The sequence below is a fragment of the Sceloporus occidentalis genome, unplaced genomic scaffold (genome assembly GCF_023333645.1).
Source record: "Sceloporus occidentalis isolate IW3139 unplaced genomic scaffold, rSceOcc1.0.p SCAF_3, whole genome shotgun sequence".
In the NCBI taxonomy this organism is placed as follows: Eukaryota; Metazoa; Chordata; class Lepidosauria; order Squamata; family Phrynosomatidae; genus Sceloporus; species Sceloporus occidentalis.
In genome coordinates, this window is record NW_028316983.1 from 71,174,187 (window position 1) to 71,195,942 (window position 21,756).

General features: G+C 46.8%; 1 protein-coding gene across 2 annotated transcripts in view; it reads right to left on the reverse strand.

The window, feature by feature from the left end:
* SLC6A9 (solute carrier family 6 member 9) overlaps nt 1-20,373 on the reverse strand; it is an 89,683-nt gene extending 69,310 nt beyond the window's left edge. The window contains exons 1-2 of one of the 2 annotated variants that reach the window (XM_089514980.1): nt 20,204-20,373; nt 9,588-9,739 (exon numbers count right to left, since the gene is read on the reverse strand). In XM_089514980.1, the coding sequence (XP_089371106.1) occupies nt 9,588-9,617 (30 nt within the window). In that variant the 5' untranslated portion in view covers nt 9,618-9,739; nt 20,204-20,373. The remainder of the gene's footprint in view (nt 1-9,587; nt 9,740-20,203) is intronic. The other variant, XM_089514981.1, reaches the window with a different exon arrangement.
* Nucleotides 20,374-21,756: the final 1,383 nt, after the last annotated feature.

Genomic DNA, 21,756 nt, shown 5'->3' on the forward strand with positions numbered 1-21,756 from the left:
TGAATCAGAGGATAAATGGAAGTTGAATTCCATGTTAAATGCACTCTGTACTCATAGCAGAACGGTCAAGTATATTCGCAGAACTCTGGGCAAGAATGCCAGGAATTCCAAAGACACATAGTGGGACACTGACCATCAGAACAGATAAATAGATAAGAGGTAAATAGGTTTTTAAAGGCGTTTTATGGCTCAGTTTCAAACACCAGGTGACACCTCTGTCTAAGCTGTATTTCAGATCTGAGGAAAGAATTGATGAGAGGTTGCCTCCAATATTCTATGAAGCAGACCACCTTTTTGGAACCACACTGCAGTCGTGGAGGTGAGGGGAAGTGCTAACAATGAATTTAGAACTATCAGAGTCCTCATCCTTCAACACTTGTGCCAAGCCACAAGACAGAGGTGCAGAGGGCTATGGAGTGCTCCCAGAAACCATTCCTCCCAGCAGCCTCACAGTGGCACAGTTTGGCCTCCCCCTTTTCCCTAGAATAAGAAAAGGGACAGCAGGTCAGGTATAGGGTGGGCCTATTTTTCAAGTATAAAATGAGTTACTATCTAACTCTCATATCTGTCCTTGGGGAAGATCATGGGCAGGAAGAAGATGTCCGTGCCAGACTTTGACATCCTCAAGCGACTTTCTCAGGCCCTGCTGACGGCTCAGCCTCAATTCTCCAGGGCTACTGAGGCAGAAAATCCTCATCACCCCTCCTTCTGCTCCCCCTTATTATTCCAGGCAGAAGCGCTTCCGCAGCCCAGTAAAGACTCGGCACCCACAGTGGGGGGTGGCTTGGCCAGGTGCCTGGCATGCATGAGCCTGGGGCTGCTTCTTAAATCTTGACACCCAGAAGCAAAATTATCCCCCTCCTGCTTACCCCTGTTTCCCTTCACAGCTAAGAACTGACCACCTCCCCAATATGTGGTGGCTGGACCATACACTATAGATGCCACCACCCCTTGCGTGCATCTTTGCCCTATCTGCCTAAAAAAATCCCCCTACAGATGCCGCAAGCCCCCAGGCAGTCAGGGAAGCTGCCCAAGAGTCAGGAATGGCTGGCAGGGGCTACTGTGCAAACAAAGGCAATGGTAAATCCAAGGACAAAACATAATGTCCTTCAAGCAAGCGAGAGTGTCTGGCAGTGACTTTCACTGGGGGTGGGTGGGTGGGAAATGGCTCCATCAAAGAATAACTGCGTGCGTGCGCGCACACACACACACACACACACACACACACACACACACACACACACCTCACCCACATGAATACAATAAAGGGAATTTGTGAATGAATCTGACAGTGAGGGGAAAAGGCAGCTGCTTCAATAAGGTTCAACACCTTCTCACTCTTTGAGAAGCATCTTTCCTGGATTCATTGTATATTCCATCAGAACTCCTGAAGAATCAGGGTTTACCCCATGGTATCGAAGACATTACATTCCACCACTGTTGTTGGGTGCCTTCAAGTTGTTTCAAACTTATGGTGACCCTAAGGCAAACCTATCACAGGGTTTCCCTTTGTCAGAGGGAGGTTTGCCTTTGCCTTCTTCTGAGGCTGAGAGAATGTGACTTGCCCAGGATCATCCAGGCGGAAACCATGACTGAGTGGGGATTCAAACCCTAGTCTCCAGAACTGTAGTCCATCACTACACCATGCTGGCTCTCACACTCTGCCATACAATTTTTAAATCAGCATCACCACCACCACCCTGCCTGTACTGGGCCATTCACAGGGTTGTAGCTACAGATGAGACAAGAATTCTCATCTTTCTATGAAATCTTCCTTCCATCCCCAAATTGCAATAACTTTAAAATTCACTTGAACATTTTGAAATACAGTTTAAGCATTCAAAGAAAAGCGGGAAGCGAAGTTACCAAGGGAATGCTAACAGAGCAAATAACAGGAGTATATCACACGGAGCTTTTTGGTGGTGTTGTGGCTCAGTTCCAGCTCACTTTCGAAGTGATTGCACTTCCAATGATGCGGTTTCATGTCATAAACTGACTGTTTTATCAGACGCCACTGATTTCTGTGGGAGCCCCTTGAGAATTGCTTCAGCAGTGCTTCTGAAGTCACCCCTCATTTTGGTAACGGGAAAAAAGTGACTCCAGAGAATTCGCTTCCAGGCTGCCTTCAATTACACTGCGATTTGGTCTGGTGTGGAAAAGCACTCCGATGCCGTCCCTCTTGGCCCCTGCGTCCTGCTCTCCGTCATTCCCCTCCTCCTCCTTCATGCCATCTCCTCCTCTCTGCCAATCAGCCAATTCCATCAGCCCCTGTGTCCCCTGCATCCTCCTAGACCCCAATCTGCTCCCCTCCTTCAGCCTGCCACCAATCCCATCATCCCCTGCCTTCTCCTAGACCCTGATCTGCTTCCCTCCTTCAGCCTCCCACCAATCCCATCATCCCGACTGCTCCTGCATCCCGATCCTGGCCCCAAGGACCCCCAGTGAGCTAACCCATCACCCCCTGACTGCTCCTGCATCCCGAGCCTGGCCCCAGGGATCCCCAGCGACCTATCCCAAACCCCTGCCTTCTCCTGCATCCCGATCCTGGCCCCAGGGACCCCCAGCGACCTATCCCAAACCCTTGCCTTCTCCTGCATCCCGACCCCCAGCGTGCTAACCCATCATCCCCTGACTGCTCCTGCATCCCAATCCTGGCCCCAGGGACTCCCAGCGACCTATCTCATCATCCCCTGACTGCTCCTGCATCCTGATCCTGGCCTCAGGGACCCCCAGCGTGCTAACCCATCATCCTGACTGCTCCTGCATCCTGATCCTGGCCCCAGGGACCCCCAGCGAGCTAACCCATCATCCCCTGACTGCTCCTGCATCCCGATCCTGGCCCCAGGGACCCCCAACGAGCTATCCCATTATCCCCTGACTGCTCCTAGACCCCGATGAAGGATGACAGCTAAGGAGGGGGCAGGGAAGGAGGACAGCGTCCAGAGCCCAATTGAGCATGCCCAAGGGTGCCGATTTGAATTGTTGAACCCTCAAAGTGTGCTCTGGTGTAGTAATACAATGTGCACTCACTCATCTTTGCTTGAGTCCACATCACATGACTTGCTTGGAATCGAACTGACTTCGCTTGCCCCTCACTTCGGAAGGACAACAGAAAGGCAACCAGGTGTGGAAAAACATGACGTTTTAACCTCAATCTGCATTGCTAGAGAGGAGTGACTCTGGGTCTGGTGTAAAAAAAATCACGCTTTGCATTGCTAGAACAGGAGTGACTGCGGATCTGAGTTGCAAAGCCCCCCCACCCCCTCACATGTGTGATAAGGTCCTAAGACTGCTAGGTGTGAACAATTTTCAGTGTTGTAGTCCCTGTATTGTTAGACATTTGGGGAAATTTTGAAGGAAAATTTCTCACGGGTGTGTGTGTCAGAATTCTTTCTTGGGGGGCATTTGCCATCCCAGTAGCTACATGGTTCCTGTCTCACTGTGGGGATAGGAGCTCAAATCTTGTCCATCTGGACCAGGAAGGAATAGAAGCTGCTTTTCTCAGGTCCTTCTCCCTTCTCTCCTCCCTGACATTTGCGGGCTATACTAACATGATTCTAGTTGCAGAGAAAGAAAACCAAAACAAACTCAGGTTCCAAGTCATCTAAAAAATGTGCTTGTTAGCATCCAAGATTGTTAACACCCCCAACCTGCACAGGGCTCCTAAAATGTTGACATTTCCCTGTCACTTGAAAGCAACCAATCCCCCCAAAGTGTTGTATCAGCTTTCTGTGTGGATCAATTCCCAAGAACCAAAACAACTTTCTCCAAAACTTGGCTCTGTAGCAAATGCCCAGAAGTAGACCAACCCTGAATAGACAACCGTTTCCCACCTATCACTGGACCTCACTACTTTCTTCTTATTTCTGAGTGCTCTGCAAAAATGGTGAATGGATAGAGTATGCTCTTAAGATACATACAAGTGATGTTTGCCCTGTGAAATCATACTGTGCCTCAGAAAGCATTTCTGAGCAGTTGTTCATGCCAGTTCTCCAGTCCCTGGGCTAAACCAGTTCTCTTTCCTGTCTTATTGGCTCAGAGAACTTAATAAAATTAATAAATCTTCATACAAAATTATACATAACAATTCAGCAATGGTCCAGTAGTTCTCCACTGTAGGTGTTCCCCAGTCCTCCAGATGCCCCTTTCCTCTTCCTTACATTCCTGATTGCTTCTTTTTGTTTCCCAGACTGAGTTTTTTACAGACACTTTCAAACCTGGCTTTTGAAACTCTGGTAAATTCCACAAAACAGATTCAAATACTGAGTAGTAGACATGATCTGAATGATAGTGCTGACATAGGTGATCACTCTTATGGCTCTCAGCCCAGTTTCCTCTATCTCCCCCACGGGCTGAGAAACTGTAACTTTCCACAATGTCAGAAATATGCAGGGAAAGCCACTTTGGGTGAAAGGTAAACAGAATAAAGTTGGCATTTCTGAGTATACAGAAGATACCTGGTCATTATACTCATAATTATCTTCCTAAACATCAGACCTCTGAGGAATCTTGATGACCACTAGACAAAAATCCTTACACTCATAAAAAGTAGTACAGGACAGAAATGCTCAGCCACGCTGAGTCGAGGTTTCCTTGTGCGCTTCAGCAAAGCCTGCTGGGCATTTATGACATCTGGAACACATTTCTTTCCTCATGTAGTTGCCTCTTTAATGCACTAGCACTTGTGTGTGTGTGTATTTGTATCACCTCCCAGTCCACAAGAGTTCCCAAGGTGATGTACAAATAAAAACCAATTAAAACATTACAAAGATAAAAACATTTTATAAACACCTTAAAAATATTCTTTAAAAATCCCTAAAGGTAGTCTGAAAACAATCCTAGAATCCAGTTTTGAAGCGTTAAAACAGTGTTTTCAGACACTGACTGCCATGTGGAACAGCACTGTTTTAGCTGATCGCTGGAAGCTTAAAAGAGATTAAGCCAACATAAGTTTCTTGTGTAGGGAGTTCCACAGTTGAGATGCTGTTACAGTGGACCTTCTCACATGGTGATTTTTGCAACTCCAATCCAAAGCCACGTGATTGATTATCACACGTGATTGCTTTCTATTGGGGGGGTGTCGTTCTGAGTCGGATGCAAAGTCAGTCCAAAGTGACTCCGGATGTAGGTGAATTCGGTAACAAGCGAATTCACAAAAATTGTTTCCAAGCTCACTTCGATTGCAATTCGAATTGGTCTGGTGTGGAAGATCACCCCAATCTCGTCCCCCTGGTCCCCTGTGTCCTGCTCCTTCATCCTCCTCCTCCTCCACCCCAATCTCCCCCCCGCCCCCTGTGTCCTCCTCCTTCATCCTCCTCCTCCTCCTCCATCCCAATCTGCCCCCCCCCCGGCCCCCAGCGTCCTGCTCCTTCATTCTCCTCCTCCTCATCCACCCCGATCCTTAAGGTGAAGCTGTCATGGGGGTTTTCTTGGTATGTTTCTCCAGAGGGGATTTGCCCTGGGCTTCTTCTCAGCCCCACTGAGCATACGCAAGGGTGCCAATTCAAATAATTGAATCTGTCTGGTGTGGTAATTTACAGTCCACCCTCTCCTTACGCGGGGGATCCGTTCCGGACCCCTCTGCGTAAGGCGAATTCCGCCTATGCTCAAGCCCCATTGGAAACAATGGGGTTCGTGCGCGGCAGTGTGGTGGCACAGCGGACGCAACGGGCACGCACGCCCATTCAATTGAATGGGACTCACCGCCCTGATTCAATTGAATGGGATGCGCCGCCCCTTCTGCCCCGCGCGCTCCCGCAGCTTGAGCGCGTAAGCTCAAGTTCACGTAAAGCGCGCCCGCGTATGACATGGGCGCGCTGTATTTTGCATTTGCTCCGATTTGCCTCAGGAATGACTACAATTTTGCTCTTCATGTGTCATAATTAATCATGTGAATTGCCTTGGATTCAAATTGACTCTGCTTCCCCTTCCCTTCAGAATGGCTTTGGATTGGAGTTCCTATTTCACGTGTGATAAGGACCAGTGACAGCCATGTTACATGTACCCACCAACCCAACTTCATGAGGTGTTGGGACTCACAACACGGCCTCCTCTGAAAATCTCACATTTCTGGCAGGCTCATATGGGAAAAGGCAGTCTTTCAGTCTTTCAGTTATCTTAGCCCCAAGTCATTTAGGACTTTGTAGGTCAACACCAGTACCTTAAATTGAGCTCAGAAGCAAATTGGAAGCGAGTGCAGTTCTTGCAGGACCTATATTATATGGTCTCTAAACTACACACCTGACACCAGTATCGCTCTGCTTCATTTTGTACCAGCTCCAGTTTCCAAGCACTTTTCAAGGGCAATCCCACATAAGAGTGCATTACAGTAGTCTGAGATATAATTGAAGCATGAACCACCATGGCTAGATGTGCCTCCCTCAAGAAAGACTGGAACCACTGCAAAGCAACGCCCCCAAGTCCCATATCAGTCAAATGAGCTGATGGTATGAAATGCCACTGAAAGATCCAGGAGGACCAACAGAGATACACCCTTGTCCAACTCCCAGTGTAAGTCACCCACCTTGATGACCAAGGCAGTTTCTATCCCATAACCAGGCCTAAACCCAGATTGGGATGGGGCCAGGTAATCTGTTTCTCCCAGGAAAACCTTGAGCTGTGTGTTGCCACCACTAACTCTATGACCTTCTTAGAAATGGGAAAGTTTTTGCAACAAAGGGCTAAAAATTGTTTCCTTTACAGAACCATGGGACTAAGCAGCTCTGTAGGTATAGTTTTACAGTCCAGAGAATCAGCCTCAAGTAGCCAAGCACCAATATCTCTGGGATTAATTTCATGACACATGCTAGCATGCAATAAGATGAAAAAACAGGAGATTAATTTGGCCTAGAAAAAAAATATCCAACTTGAAAATATTTGCTCACTCACAACTATTTTCTTGCACTGCAAAATCTACAAACATCGGTAAAAGGTCTCCTGAAAAGTGTAGTATTTAGAGAGATAAGGCAGTATCTTCATAATAGAGAATTCTTAAAAGGACTAGTGAGGACTGGCTTCTGGGGGAAATGCCAGCACAAGAACCAAAAGTGAGCCAGTGGTCATCTTGAAGAATGAGTTACCCAGGAAGATGAACAGGGGGTGGGTAACCAGGACACAATGAGAAGGGAGGGTGACCAACAGATTCTTGTGTACCTCAAACAACCCTTTTTGTGTCTCTTCCTGGAAAACATTTGTGGGTTTTGGACCAGGACAGCCTGTGCCAGGGTCTCTTTGTTTGTTTATTAAGGCATAGACTTTAGCAAACAAGGCAAGAGGAGGGCTTAGTCAGGAATGTACCTTATAATAATGATCATAATGATGATCAAAACTCCCAGAGGAAAGGATCTAGGGAGGAGGTATTACATTCTTGAGAACCTGCTAACCCAATATGCTATTCCTATATTGGGAGAGGCGATTAGTGGGTGATGGGTTTAGGCTGCTATTTCAATGATGTCTAGGCAGCTCAGCGAGAGGATTAGTATCTTTCCTGCAGCCAGAAAGCTCCAGGTGGCTGCTCCAGTGACCCAGAGACACCACACATTTTGCATGGGAACAGCCAAGAATTTTTGCATCAGGTAATGAGAAGGGGCTGCAGGTTAGAACTGAAAGGCACTTCTGGTTTGTTCCCCCATGCCCACATCTTGTCTTATGTGGCTTCTGAAAACATCTTCTTTTCTGAAACAACACTTAGCTCCCAGTAATTTAAAACAACAGAGCTTTTTAGCACTGTAATAACAGATTTATTACAGTGTAAGATTGTGTGGGCTACAGCCTGATGAATCAGACACTGGAAGTATATTCCAGAGTTACAGGTACACATGTACATGATGGGTGAAGGTGGAGAAATGAAATGCTAATATATAGGCATTGATAATCCTATAATTAACAATGACCATTTACAACACAGCTGATGTTGTATATTCCATCACCTCCACCATACGCTAGGGCATGAAATGGTGTTGAGAAAGGGTTCTGGAAGCACAATTGCAGCCAGAGTGCTGAGCAATAACATAAAAGCTTTGACAAAAGAAAAAGGCAAGAATGCATACAAGGAACAGTATGATACAGTGCACCAGGAGCACTGTTCTTTGTGTTTGTGCGTGTGCAAGCATGCGTACACATTTCCAGGCCTGCTGGGATGCTTCTGAAAGCAATGTGTGGAGGCCAAAGGATTCTTCTGCCAAACAAACATGTGAATCTGAGTGATTTCATATATATATATATACACACCATTTGCCATCCAGAATGAGCCAATTTGGGTTGCAAGAAAACGCAAACCAGTCATGGACTAGTGCGCCCCTGTGACCATCTCCTTTCATTTCAGTAGATGCTGGTTGATCTGAGTTGTTTCCCAGTCAGCTGAGCAACATTCAGTGCATCCAAAAAACAGCACTGTTGAGAGCAGCACCCTGTTTACATAACCCTCTGTGAAGAAGGTGTGTGGGGAAATGTCCCTCTGTATATGTATATGCACACACATTATATCACAAACTGAACTGCACTGTGCTGCATACAAGAAAGCAAGACTGAAAGTGCTCTCTATTTCCATAAAGGGTCCGACTCAGACAATGCGAAGAAAAAATGTAAAGCAGACCATGAGAGGAAAGATGCAAAGGAATGTACAAACCTGCCCATGAAATCCTGCAGAAGAGAAGACCCTGTGTTCTTTGTGCATAGAATGCCATAGAGTGTATGTCTATGTGTGTGATGTGTGGTGAAGCTATCTCCATTCCCCTTCCCCCACATGTTCCAAGCCTGAAACTGGCGCGGTGCCCCCTGGCTGGGGTGCAGGCTATTTCAGGCGTCTCCCGGGAGCCTTGTTCTCTGTAAATGTAGAAATCCAAAATACAAACAAAGTAGCGGCATGGTGGAGCCAATTTTTCCCCACCTGCTGGACTCTGTATGTTTCCCTGGCAGTGCTTTGTGACCTTACAGCATTTTAGGGGAAACAACATCACTTTGATGAAGTATGACTGAAGAAGGGACCTTCTACACTGACCTTTTCCTGGGTTTTCGGGGAGAGGAAAGGGACAGAAGACAGTTTCCTATACCCTGCATTTTTATATGTGTACATAACATATCAGCAGCACTAATAAGCCCCAAATACAGTCAAGACGAGTATTCACAGTAACTTTTGTCATTTTTCATCTCCATTCCTTCCAACAGTCATCATTTGGACTGAGATTAAATGCCGGTTAATTTGCCCAGGAAACCTTCCCACCCTCCTTCTTGCTGTGGGACAGTCCTGATAAGGAGGGGTAGAGAAGCTGGGAACTGTGATTAGTAGAGAGGAACCTTCACACTTGACACATAACAGCATTATGCATTCCAGCTGAACAGAAGAACCCAGTGGGAGATGATGCTTGGTATAACTTAGCCAGCACACTCCCATGACTTGGTTCAAATGGGAAGACTGAGGCATGGAGAAAAGTAGATGTTGGGGCAATGGATGTTATACTTTTCTGAAAGATTACCAACAGCTTCTTCCACCAAGGCTCATAGATATTCCACTACCACCCAATAAACCATCCTCCAACTAACTACACAAGCATGATATTCCACAGTGCACTAGGGAAGCCCAAACTCACCAACAACCCCTCACTGCATTTTTCTGCCATGGTCAGGGGCTGCAATGTGGGCGCCCACCTGCCCGCTGTCCCGTCTTGATGGCTACACTTCCCAGGATACACAGAGAGCTCAGATCATATGGCAGCACCAATTACACCAAAGGAATGGCAGTCTGTGGAAAAGAAAAAAGGGTACACGTCAGAGAAAAGAGACGCAACGGACAACAGCAACAGTAATAGAGGATTCTTGCTTTCTACACCCTGCACCCTCAATCTTCAGAGGGAAGCATCTAGGGATGTCACCAAGACTAATCTGCAAGCCCAGTATGATTTGTTTTTAAAGGTCATCATCTTTTTAACCGTGGACAAAAACTAATAATAAAGTACTTATGCTTTACTTTCTAAATTCACCATACAGCCAAAGATGGTAAAAACAGACAGAGTTGGGAGGGAACACAGAAGTGAGGGTAACAACAGGACCTATAACTGCCCCCTTTTTGTGTATTCTTTCAGCTCACTACTGCCATCTCTGGAGTGAGAAAAGGCGGCAAGGGTGACACATGGCTGCAAAGAGCATAGCCAGCACTCAAGGCAGGGGAAGTCTTCAGGGCACTGAGGACGCACAGGGGCACAGCTGCCATTCAGGACACAGATGGGAGGCAATTGCCTTCCACCCTGGTGCATCTCGTCACGTGTCAGGTCAGCTTTACCATTGTGCTAGAGACCAGGTGGTACGGTCAGGCAAGGAAAAGGGGATGAAAAATTGCCCACCCTCTCCTTAATGCAATACAGAGCTGGTAAAGGACGTTTCTTCCTATGTAGCTATAGTGTATGTAAGCCTGCATCTCTCTCTCTCTCTTTTTCTCTGTGTGCTCAGAGCAGGAGAGGGCAATAAAGACAATTTGTGAGGTATGGTAAAGCTGAACTATCAGGCAGTTGCAACCACAGCTTAGATAAATTCCCTTTTAGATTACAGCTCCCAGAATCTCCTAGCCAGCACGAAGGATTCTGGGAGTTTTACTCTCCCCAAACAAACTTGTTTGAGTTCTGGTCACAGCAGAGCATAATGTAACTCACAGGGTGGTGCATGAGAGAATGCCTTTAAACATAAGAACAAGGTGGAGTGGGGAGGAGCAGGCCCCTGGTGGTAGAGATAAGGAGTCAAGTGCTTGAGTATTTCTACACTGTCTTGTCCAGAGGTCTCATGCTGGGGATGTAAACCCTAAAGACCTCCCTCTGCTGTGCTGATATGACCCTAGAAAAGGTGACATGGAGAAAATAAAACCTCAGTTAACCCTTGACCCTTGCTCAGGCTCTCAAGTTGAGTGGCCCAAGTGCCCCACTTTATCTTGTCTTGTTTGTTTATTTGTTCAATTCCATGATTGCTCCAACCAGATCAGGGCAGCATAACTGGATTTGTTTCTCCCCACAACAACCATGTGAGGTAGCTCAAGATGAGAAAGAGCAACTCACAATTCTTCCACTGAATTTCACAGCTTCGTGGAGAACTGGACCTGAATTTTCCAAGTCTCAGTCCAACACTATGATTGCTATATCATGCTGATTCTTTGGGGTCAACTCCCTTGCCTAAAGATTGAAACACCCAACATGCAGGCAGGCACACACACACACACACAAACAGAATGGGGGTGCTCCACGCTCTTCTTAATGTGCTATCTCAACTCTTAGTTGTCTCTCCAAGGACATGGCTTTTGCAAGAAAAAGGCCATGAGAGTTCAACCTTCTCAGTTCTTATGCAAATCTACACCAGCATCCCATTCCTCCTTTGCCAGACACTGATGGATCCCAGGTGCCCTCTCTTGGCCCCTTGAGAATCATCCTGACTGCATCAGAAATTTCTGGTCATCAGGGACCAAACATCACATATTCCTCACCTGAGCTCCAGTTTATGAAAGCATGGAAATTAGAGCCTCATTCTTCCCTTCTCTCTTGGGATATGTTCATATTTGAGTACCAGGAAAAACTGGCATGCAAAGCATAGCTTGGGAGACTAGTTAGAAGACATGAGACATAAATAGTTCCCTCTAAAATATTATTTTTAAAAAGGTCACAATTTTGAAGCCCAGAGGGCTAAATAAAAATGCCAAAAGCCTCCTGTTCATTTCACTATGTGGGCTCCTGGATTTCTGCCTTAGGGGCCTGTCCTGACACCATCACCAAGGCTACTAACTCTTATGGGTGAAGTGGACATTTTACAGTGGGTGATATTATCAGCAAAGGCTTCTGCTAGGCAATTGTCCTGCTTCATTCATGGAATTTTATGGAGACTCTTTCCTTTGAAATCCTTCAGTGTTCCCCCAGTACTGCTTCTTCCCCTGCACACTAAAATATTTGCTAGTGTGGAAAAATGAAATATAACAATTGCCAAATTTACACACAAGCTATGTAAGTTACAATGTGAAGTCGAAGGCTTTCATGGCCGGCATCCATAGTTTTTTGTGGGTTTTTCGGGCTATGTGGCCATGTTCTAACAGAGTTAGACTAACTCTGCTAGAATATGGCCACATAGCCCGAAAAACCCACAAAAAACTATGGATGACGGCCATGAAAGCCTTCGACTTCACATTGGAAATCTCTGCGGGGAGAAATTGTTCCAAGACACTCGGAGACCGGAAACACTCCAGATCAGGAAAGCACATCTACTCTGCTCACTAACTTTCCTGCTACGCTGCAGAAACACAGACACCATACTACAATTTCTCACAGCAAAAAGGACCTTCAAATCACCACAAGCCAAATGCATCTACAACAGGATAGAACAGGCTATCACTCCTGCCTCTCCAGATCATACAATATATATAGCCAAGTCATTTCCAGGCAAACATTCTCTGAAGATGCCAGCCACAGATGCTGGCGAAACGTCAGGAAGAAACTCTGCTAGAACATGGCCACATAGCCTGAAAATCCCACAAAAAACTATATAAGTTACAGTTTAAGATCTCTGGAGCTGAAGGACTTCTAAGCAGATTTTAAAAATCATTTTACATAATTGGTAGGCTAATGCATGTTGGGGTGCAATGCTATGGAGCCTCTTAAACTCAGCATGGTTTAGGACAGCTTCTGACTCTCAGTGGGCATAACAAGGACACTCAGAAGAAACTAGAACTTATGTTTTGCATCACCAGACGTAACTTCTGATCACCCTCAATTTATTGTTTCCTGCTCTTTCAGGGCCTCCAAATCAGAATTTATAGCCCCAGATGAACCCCTCTCTCCAAGGCTATTTTTGGGTGAATTTTTTTTCAGTCACTCTTTTTAAAAGGGGGGGGGGTAAGGGAGAAGGTCTGTCTGTTACATGGGGGCCACTAGCTGTATAATTCCCACCCCTGCTTTAGGACCTGTCTTAATACAGCCTTGAATCCATAGCTGAATGATACCTTTCGATCAGGAATGCTAGGACCTATCTGGAAGCACTCTCTGTAGCAGAGATTCCTATGCTGAAACAAAGGGGTGATTGTTGCTCCAGATCAACACAAATTATCTTGGACATGTCACAACATACTGAGATGCTCAAACTTCACAGGAGAATACAATCTCTGTAGGAGGAATGGCCCAAACCAGTGAGTCCTTGGAGAAGACACAGAGGGAGGAACTGTATGCTGAGAAAGGCAAGAGAGATACAATAGCAGTAGACATTATGAAGGAAGCAGAGCTTGGAAAAGTTATGTTTTCTGAACTAAAAATCCCAAATCCCAGCATTCATCATGGGAATTATGGAAGTTGTCCTAAAAATGTCTAATTTTTCAAGCTCTGGGTACAGTACAGGTATGCCCCAGTTAACAAAGACATGCTCCCATGCATTACCTCTTTAACAGAAAATTTGGTACCAGAGGCAGAATTTGGTACCAGAGGCAGAAATAACTTGGAAAGAATAGGGATAGATTCGTACACCACCAAAAATGAAGAACAGTTCAATATGTTTTAGCAAACTTTTTATTAAAAATTAATACTAGTCATACATGAATTGAAACAATCAGGTCAGGTAAACCTTATGTAGGTAAACAAAAACATTTTGAACTTTCTAGAGACTACCCGAAGGCTGCTTCTAAACTGGATATAGAGATTCTTTTTCTTTCACCAGCTTTTGCTTTTCTCATGATTTCCATTTTGCTGACCAGATTTATAAATTTATGGGTTTTTTAACATTCAAAAGGTTGCTGGTATAGCAGGCTTCTCTCTTGTCTACTTTTCTCTCTTTTTTGCTGTTTATACGTGCTCAATAATGGATTCTAGAGGCAGCGGTAGTTTATCATGCCTGTTGAAGGCAGGCACACATGGCTATGGTAGGATAGTCTAGAACAGAATCTTGTTCTTTCTCTAGCTCAAGGTTTATCGCACTGTTTACTACAGAAATAATGCTGCAACCTGATACTGGAAGCTGGTATATCTCCAGCCCATGTTTGCCTCCCTCCAAATGACAATGCTGCTACAAAAAAATTAACTCGACAGAGAATCAGGAGGAAAAGGAGGACTAGGAAGGCATAAAAAGCCTTTGTAAAGAGGAGCGTTACTGTAAGAGACTAGTAGGGATCAGAGTAGCATGGGTTGGGCAAAGCACAACTCCAAGGTAGCATCTGTCCCCACAAAGCTGTTTTTATGACCCTCAGCCCTTCCAGACTCCCCGAACTGGCCCTTTTCTGGCTAAAGAGGGTGGTAGTCTCTTTGAGAAGTCTCTAGGAGCAGCAATTCACCTTTTAAATACATTACAGCCCTGACCCTTGCCATACTGTTTAACATTTTTTTAAAATACCAATTTTTCAAAACCAAAAATGAAATTCTGACCATTTCCTGTTGGTTCTGTTTTCTCTGGATTTTGTGTATTTGGGGTAGTTGGTGAAGCCCCCGGAAGGTGACATAAACAGAATAACCTGGTACAGTCACCTATCTCTGGTGGTTGACACTACAACTGGGTAGAAAAGTCCACATCCTGACTATTTAAATGTGCAGCTGCTTCTGTTATTAAAAACATGCAGACAATATTGTATCACCTTTGGACACAAAGTTACGCCAGAAATTTTTAGCAAGTTCTAGGAGACACAAAGGAAAAATGCAGCTAATTTATCAAGTTCAGCTGGAAGCTTTTTGGCCTTCCCTGTAACTGACAAAACCAAAAAAAAAAAGTGTTGCATTTATACAACACTTCTCAGCACAAACTTTGGGTACCTTTGGCCCAGAATTCATTTTTTTCAAGTTCCGAATGAACATGGCCCAGAATGTGTGACTGCTACTAGGTATATCTTTCATCATCACCTGTTTAGGGTAAAAGGTGAATTCTCCACAACATTGTAACCAGGAAATAGGCTTCTTCAACAAAAAAGGTGAGACATGTATAATATTAGACTCCACTGTCCTCAAAGCCCAGTTCCTGTAATCAGAAATGAATTCAAAACACCAGTCCAACTAACAAATTGCCCCCAATTTTTTAAAAAAATCTAAACAGTTCAGGATCCTTCTCAGAGCAAGCTTGTCTATTTTACTTTGAAGAGGACATTGTAAGTACACTCTCCTGCAGCAAAGTAACTGCCACAGGAGCCAAGGTGGAGGCACAACAAAGAAGACACAGAGGGCTGCAGAAAACCAGAGGGGACACTGAGGAGAGAGGGGAACAGAGGACTCTTTTCTGTTCCAGGATCCTGAATGTGAGGAAGTTCGTGAAAGACACTCCCTCCAGCCGTCAGGGAGCAGAGAGAAGTTGCATCTTACACAGCCAGGCAGGAAAGGAGTTATACACAGAAAGTGTTATGTGATATGGGATCGAACTCCGCCTCTAAACTTGACTTGAGTTGCCTCTCATTCTGGACAGAGGCCTTAGCGATGTTTTCTCTTTTCATCCCTCAGCAGACCTTGTCCTGCCAACAAATCCCTAGTGCATTGGGATGCAGAAAAGCCCTTTGCTTGGCCATGCCAAAAACAAGGAAGTGCAACAAAAATCCCTTCAAAGAGCAGGGACATCTCACAAAGGGGGCACGCGGAAGCTGTGCCCAGGGATGACACAGTGTCTCAGAGCCACTTTTGTTGAAGCACACCCTTCCCCCCTACCCACTTACTTCGGTGGACAGCCCACCCTACTCCAAGCGACAAGAGCAATGAGCTTTCTCCTGCATTTTGGCCTGGTGCACAGAACTTTCCTGTCTCACTCAGCCGAATAGACTTTGGCAACTGCACCAACCCAACAGTAAGGGGATCAGAAGTCCTGCAGGAAAGCCAACAAAGTTACCTTGGAAGAAGAGTTGGCAGTGACTTTGGGAGGGGACATTTGAAAGCTGGAGGGGGGGGGAGATAGATTCTACCTGACACTATGGAAACAATCCTGGCAGGCAGCTCAGCCAAACTGTTACGTTAACAGTAATCAGATCCCTACAGTTGCCACTGATTCACTACTCAGGTCTAAGGCAATGCAATGAATGTTTCCCAAGAATCACGTGCCTGACAGGTTATTTAAGGCCCTCAGCCCAGAAATGGGAAATTGGGAAGCATCCTACAGAAGCATCCACATCAGTGACAACAAAAGCTTGTTCCTGAAACATGTTGCATGAATATGATTATGTAGCCTGTGCTGGCCACTTTCCACTGATGGATATGATAATCTCAGGGTAAATACATACGCACACGCACACACACACACACGTATACATAGACACAGACATAGACATATATGAGCCCATGCCAGTTTGCAATGGTTACACAGTGGACCACACAGTAAGCATCCTGGTGGAATTTTGCTCTGCATAGTTGGAAGTAACTTTCTACTTTCTGCAAATTCTTATTATTCTACAAATTCTTTCTTACTACAAATTCTGATTACAAGTTCTACAAATTTATACAAACTCTGATCATTTAGAGAGGTTCTTGCAGCATACACACAAAAGACTTTACTGAGAGAGTGTAGGTTACCATATCCCTTCCCTATCTCAAAATGTATATGCCTACAGTTCAGGTTATGACAAAATGAGCTCTGGGTCACAAAAGCTTATGCTGCAACAAAATATGCTAACCTTTTTGCTTTTCTGATCTTTTTGAGGGAGTGGTTTAGTGAACTGAAAACGTTTCTCTTTCATTCTTCCCTTCTCATTGGACAATCACTATTTCTGAGCTCTAAAGAGTCCTTTGTTCCTATTTGTCCATCTTCCTTACTGCATTTACGATTTTCAGTCTCTTTGATCAAACTTCATACACTAGTATTACAAGTGAGGCATGAACTACCACATTCATTCAGGGGAGAGGGCTGTAAAAGCCATCCAACCTGTTGTGATTGCCATAGCAATATGATTAATCACTGCCATACATTTTGTTCATTGATCCCGAGCTGTTTGAACACCTTTCACATTTGGATGCCTTGTTCTAAAGCAGGGGGTGTGTTTGTGTACATTACCCTGACCAGGTCAGAATGAGGATATAAGGCATCATGTGAAGCAAACAGTTTTGGAAAAACAAGTGGGGACTCCTTTTTTCATAGAGGAATCCTCTCCAGATTATAGAACCACAGGAGTTTATCACACAAAGGAGCTTGGGAGTTTATCCTGTGAATGTCCCAGAAAAACTGTGTAATTACGTGAAACAATTTCACAAAACATCGCACAAAACCTGCCATTAAAGTGCTCACAAAGAAGCATTAACACACATCTTTTTACTTTCGGGATTTATGCAACAATGCATTTCCAATATCACTTTGGAGTTTATCACACAGGGAAAATCCCGTGCAGAAATGGGGGTTTAAATCAGAAAAAAACTGCAAAAGCAGGTTGATTTTCATATGACATGACTGTTGAAGTGGTGTTAACTCAAACAGAAAGTAGACAGAAGCCACTCCTTTTTACTTTCAGAAAATCCCGAAAGTAAAAAGCAGTGGCTTTTGTCTACTTTCTATTTGGGTTAACACTACTTTAACAATGACCTGTGTGAAAATCAACCTGCTTTTGCGGGTTCCCCCCCCAGCTTTTGAATCTCGTTTTTGCATGGGTTTTCCCCATGCGATAAACTCCTTTATTCGTGTAACTGCATGTGGTAAGCATCTGTGCAATTACTTGCCATTTTCACTTTACTTGCAGGATGCTTTAAATGCGCTTTAATCTCTCTTTAATGTTGAAATTAGCCCCAGTGTGACAAACTCCACAGAGATGGAAGAGACCAAAAGGGCCATCTAGTCTAACCCCTGCCATTCAGGAACTCACAATCATGTCCATCCAGCCTCTGTTTAAAGACCCCCAAAGAAGAAGACTCCACCACTCTCTGAGGAAATGTGTTCAAATGTCTGCATTGCATGGGCCCACTGCATGGGCAGGCAGTGAAAAGCATTTGCCAGCCCTTGGTAAAACGGAATCCCCACTTGGCCATGGAAACCACTGGGTGACCTTGGGTAAGTCACATCCTCTCACCCTCAGAGGATGGCAATGGCAAACCAATCTGAAAAAAGAAACTTGCCAAGGAAGCCCATGATAGGTTCACCTTAGGGTCGCTATAAAGTGACTTGAAGGCACCACTGCCACCACATCAACGGCATGCATTATTCTGAGCAAACTGGGGTAGTAGCTGCCTTGCTAAACCATGGGATGTACTAAAACAAACGACAGTAATTGCACCTAGGAAAGCCATACTTGCAAACAGAGAATCATTTCAGAATGTTTGCCTATAGGGAAACATTGGGCAAGTATTCAAGGTTTCCCTGTGGGCAGGTATCCTCCAATCATTCTCTCTGGGCAAGTATGGTTGTCCTATGGGCAAGTCTTCCCCGATGATTCTCTATGGGCATGTATTCCCTTATGTATCTGTAGGAGCAAGTCTTCCCCTATGTATCCCTATGGGCAAGCAGTGTCACTTGTTTCAGTGGGTCCTCCAAAGCCACTCGCTAGCGGAGGGAGGGAGGGGGGCACCCATCCCCTCTCTGCCCAGAGCCCAGGAGCCTTGCAAGGCGGCGGCAAGGGATGCGCGCAGGCAGAGCAGGAGCAGGAGCCCGAGGAGGAGGAGGAGGAGGAGGAGGAGGCGAGCAGGGGCTTTCATCATCATCAGCCTGCCACGTGGGAGCTGCTCCACGCTCCACGCTCCGCCCCCTTCCCCTTCCCTTCCCTTCCCTTCCCTTCCTCGGGTGGAAAATTACAGCCCTCCTCCGACCCCCCGGCTGGCCCCAGAGGGAGACCCAGGCCTCTTCCCGGCCGGGCACCAGGTCTCCCCTCTTCCCCCCAACACACAGCCAGCCCCAAGGCTCTGCCCCCTCCTCTTCCTCCTGCTGCCCCCGGACCCTCTGGGGTGGGCAGAGGCAGAGGCAAGGACCCCACAGGACCCCCTTTCCCAGGACGCCCTCCTCCCTTCCCACCTTCCCTCCAAAGGCCCTCCCTCCATCCGGAGCATGGCTAGGAAGCAGGGATTTATGTTTACTACTGTATCCCCGGGGGAGCAGGCGTCCTCCTTTCCCAGGACTTCTCTCCAGGAGGAATGTCAACATTTCAAGCATGGCCGGGAAGCATGGCTTTATAGTTATATACAGGTCCTCCTTTCCCACCTTCTCTCCAGGAGGAATGCCCAATGGCCCTCCATTTTGAGCACAGGCTTAGATTTAGAAGCAGGGTGGCCACAGGTCCACCTTTTTCCAGGAGACCATCCTACCCTCCCACCTTCTCTCCAGGAGGAATGTCAAAATGTCCTCCATCTGGAGTATGGCTAAGAAGCACGGATTTACATTTACTATATGTACAGGGTGACCAGAGGGGGTCCTCCTTTTCCCAGGACATGCCCTCCCTTCCCACCTTCTCTCCAGGAGCAATGTCAAAATGTTCTCCATCTGGAGCACAGCTAGGAAGCATGGCTTTCGACCCGGGGTCCTCCTTCCCAGCTCCCAGGAGGAGCGAGTGTCCTACTGTTCCAGGAGGAATCTCAACATTTGAAGCATGACTCGGAAGCGTGGATTGATAGTTATATGCAGGGTGACCAGAGGTCCTCCTTTCCCCAAGACACAGCCTACCTTTCCACCTTGGATGCCAAAGGGATGTCAAAAGGCCCTCCTCCATGAGGAGCCTGACTGGGAAGCATGCGTTTTCCTTGACCTGGAGGGTGACCAAGACCCAGCCTCCCTTCCCGCCATCTGTCCCGGAGGAGTGTCCAAAGGCCCTGGTCTGGAGCATGGCGAGGAAGCAGAGCCAGCAGGGAGGGCTCCTCCTTTCCCCCAGGAGAAGGACACCCCCGACCCCGAACAGCTCTTCCAGTCTGGGAGGAATGTCAAGATCTCCTCCACCTGAAGCCTGACTAGGAAGCATGGCTTTGTATTGCTATGCAGGGGGCCAGAGGGGGTCCTCCTTTGTGAGGACATGTCCTCCCTTCCCACCTTGTCTCCAGGAAGACCACATCTGGTCACCCTTTTGGCGTATGGCTAAGAGGCAGGGCTTGCTATTGCTATGCAGGGTGACCAGAGATCCTCCTTTTTGCAGGACGTGTCCTCCCTTCCCACCTTAAGTCTAGGAGGAATATCCAAATGCCCCCCTCCCTTTGGCTCAGGGCTAAGAGGCAGGGCTTGCTACTTCTATGCAGGGGTCCTCCTTCTTGCAGGACCAACCTTCCCCCCCCCCTTGAGTCCGAGGGTCCTTCCCTATGCCTTGAGCTGGGGAGGGCCAGGGGGCCTTACCCACCCTCTCCATGCCGCTCCGGGCTGAGCTCCTGGGGTCCTGGCTCTCGGGGCTCCGTTCAGCAGCAGAGGCAGAATTGCATCAGCCCCAGCCAAGCGCCCTCCTTCCAGCAGCCGGGCCTCGCCTCTCCTCCGCTCAGTCAAGGAGGAGGAGGAAGAAGAAGACGAAGAAGGGAGCGATGCTAGCAGCAGCAGCAGCAGGAGCAACAGGAGCTGCAGCAGAGCGCTGTGCCTCGGAGGGTCCGCGGGGCCGGGGACTTTAAGGAAAGTTTGGGCAGCACTGCAGGCGCCTCTTCCCAGGGAGGCAGGCAAGAGCTAGCGAGGCAGGCGGGCAAGGCAGCCCAGGGGCGGGGAAGAGGGAGGGGCCTCCCCGGGGCTCCTCCCCTCCCAGCAGGGTGACGGGGGGGGGCTCAGGTCCTCCTCCTCCTCCTCACTGCAAAGGAGGACCAGGCACTGGCTGGGAAAGGGGCACCTGGCCCCAGGAAGGCAGCCAGCAGTAGCCCCTCAAGGCTTCTGGCTCCAAGCAGCAGGGGCTCCCCCAAACCTCTGGCCCTCCATGCATTTGGGGAGTTCAGGTCCCAGAATCTCAGAGCATTGAATCTGTCTGGGAGCTGAAGCCCAAAACATCTGAAGGGCCAGAGTTTGGGAATCCTTGCTTGGAGAAAGATGGGGGGCAGGACCACATAAAAGCTTTAAAAAACCCCACAGAAATATAAATTCAGGCTTCTTAGTCGGGCTCTAAATAGAGGACGTTCAGGAAACATGTAGGACCTGACCACATAAAAGCTAAAAACACTCCTGGAAATGTAAATTCAAGCTTCTTAGGCTCCAAATAGAGGATGTTCAAGAAAGATGGAGGACCTGGCCCAAGAAGAGCAGGCATCACTCCTAGGAATACCAGCGGAGACTTCTTAGGCTCCAGCAGTCATTCCCCAAACTCTGGCTTTTCATGTATTTTGGACTGCAGTTCCCAGAATCTCAGAGCATTGGACCTGGGACTTGAAGTCCAAAACACCTGAAGGACCAGAGTTTGGGAATCACTGCTCCAAAGGGAGAGCCTTCAAGAAAGATGGAAGGACCTGACCAAAAAAAGCCCAGAACACAAAAGGCTTCTTAGGTTGAAAAGGGAGGACGGTCAAGAAAAATGGGGGGCATGACCACATAAAAGCGAAAAACTCTTAAAAATATAGATTGAGGCTTCTTAGTCAGGCTCTGAATAGAGGGCACTCAAGAAAAATGGAGGACATGACCAAAGAAAAGTGACAAACACTCATAGAAATGTAAATTAAGGCTTCTTAGGTTCTAAAGGGAGGGCCTTCAAGAAAAATGCAGGACATGACCAAAGAAAAGCTCAAAACACAGAAATATCAATTCTGGCTTCTTAGACTGAAAATGGAGGACATTTTGGATTCCTCTAAAACAGAAGCCTGAAATGTAGGAGTTGTCCTGGAAAAGGATTATCTGTAGTCACCATGATAAACCCCCTCCCTGTTCACATGGCAAGGGAAAGAGAACACCCTCCTGGCCCTCAGGGCCCAGGTGACGCCTCGGCCAGGG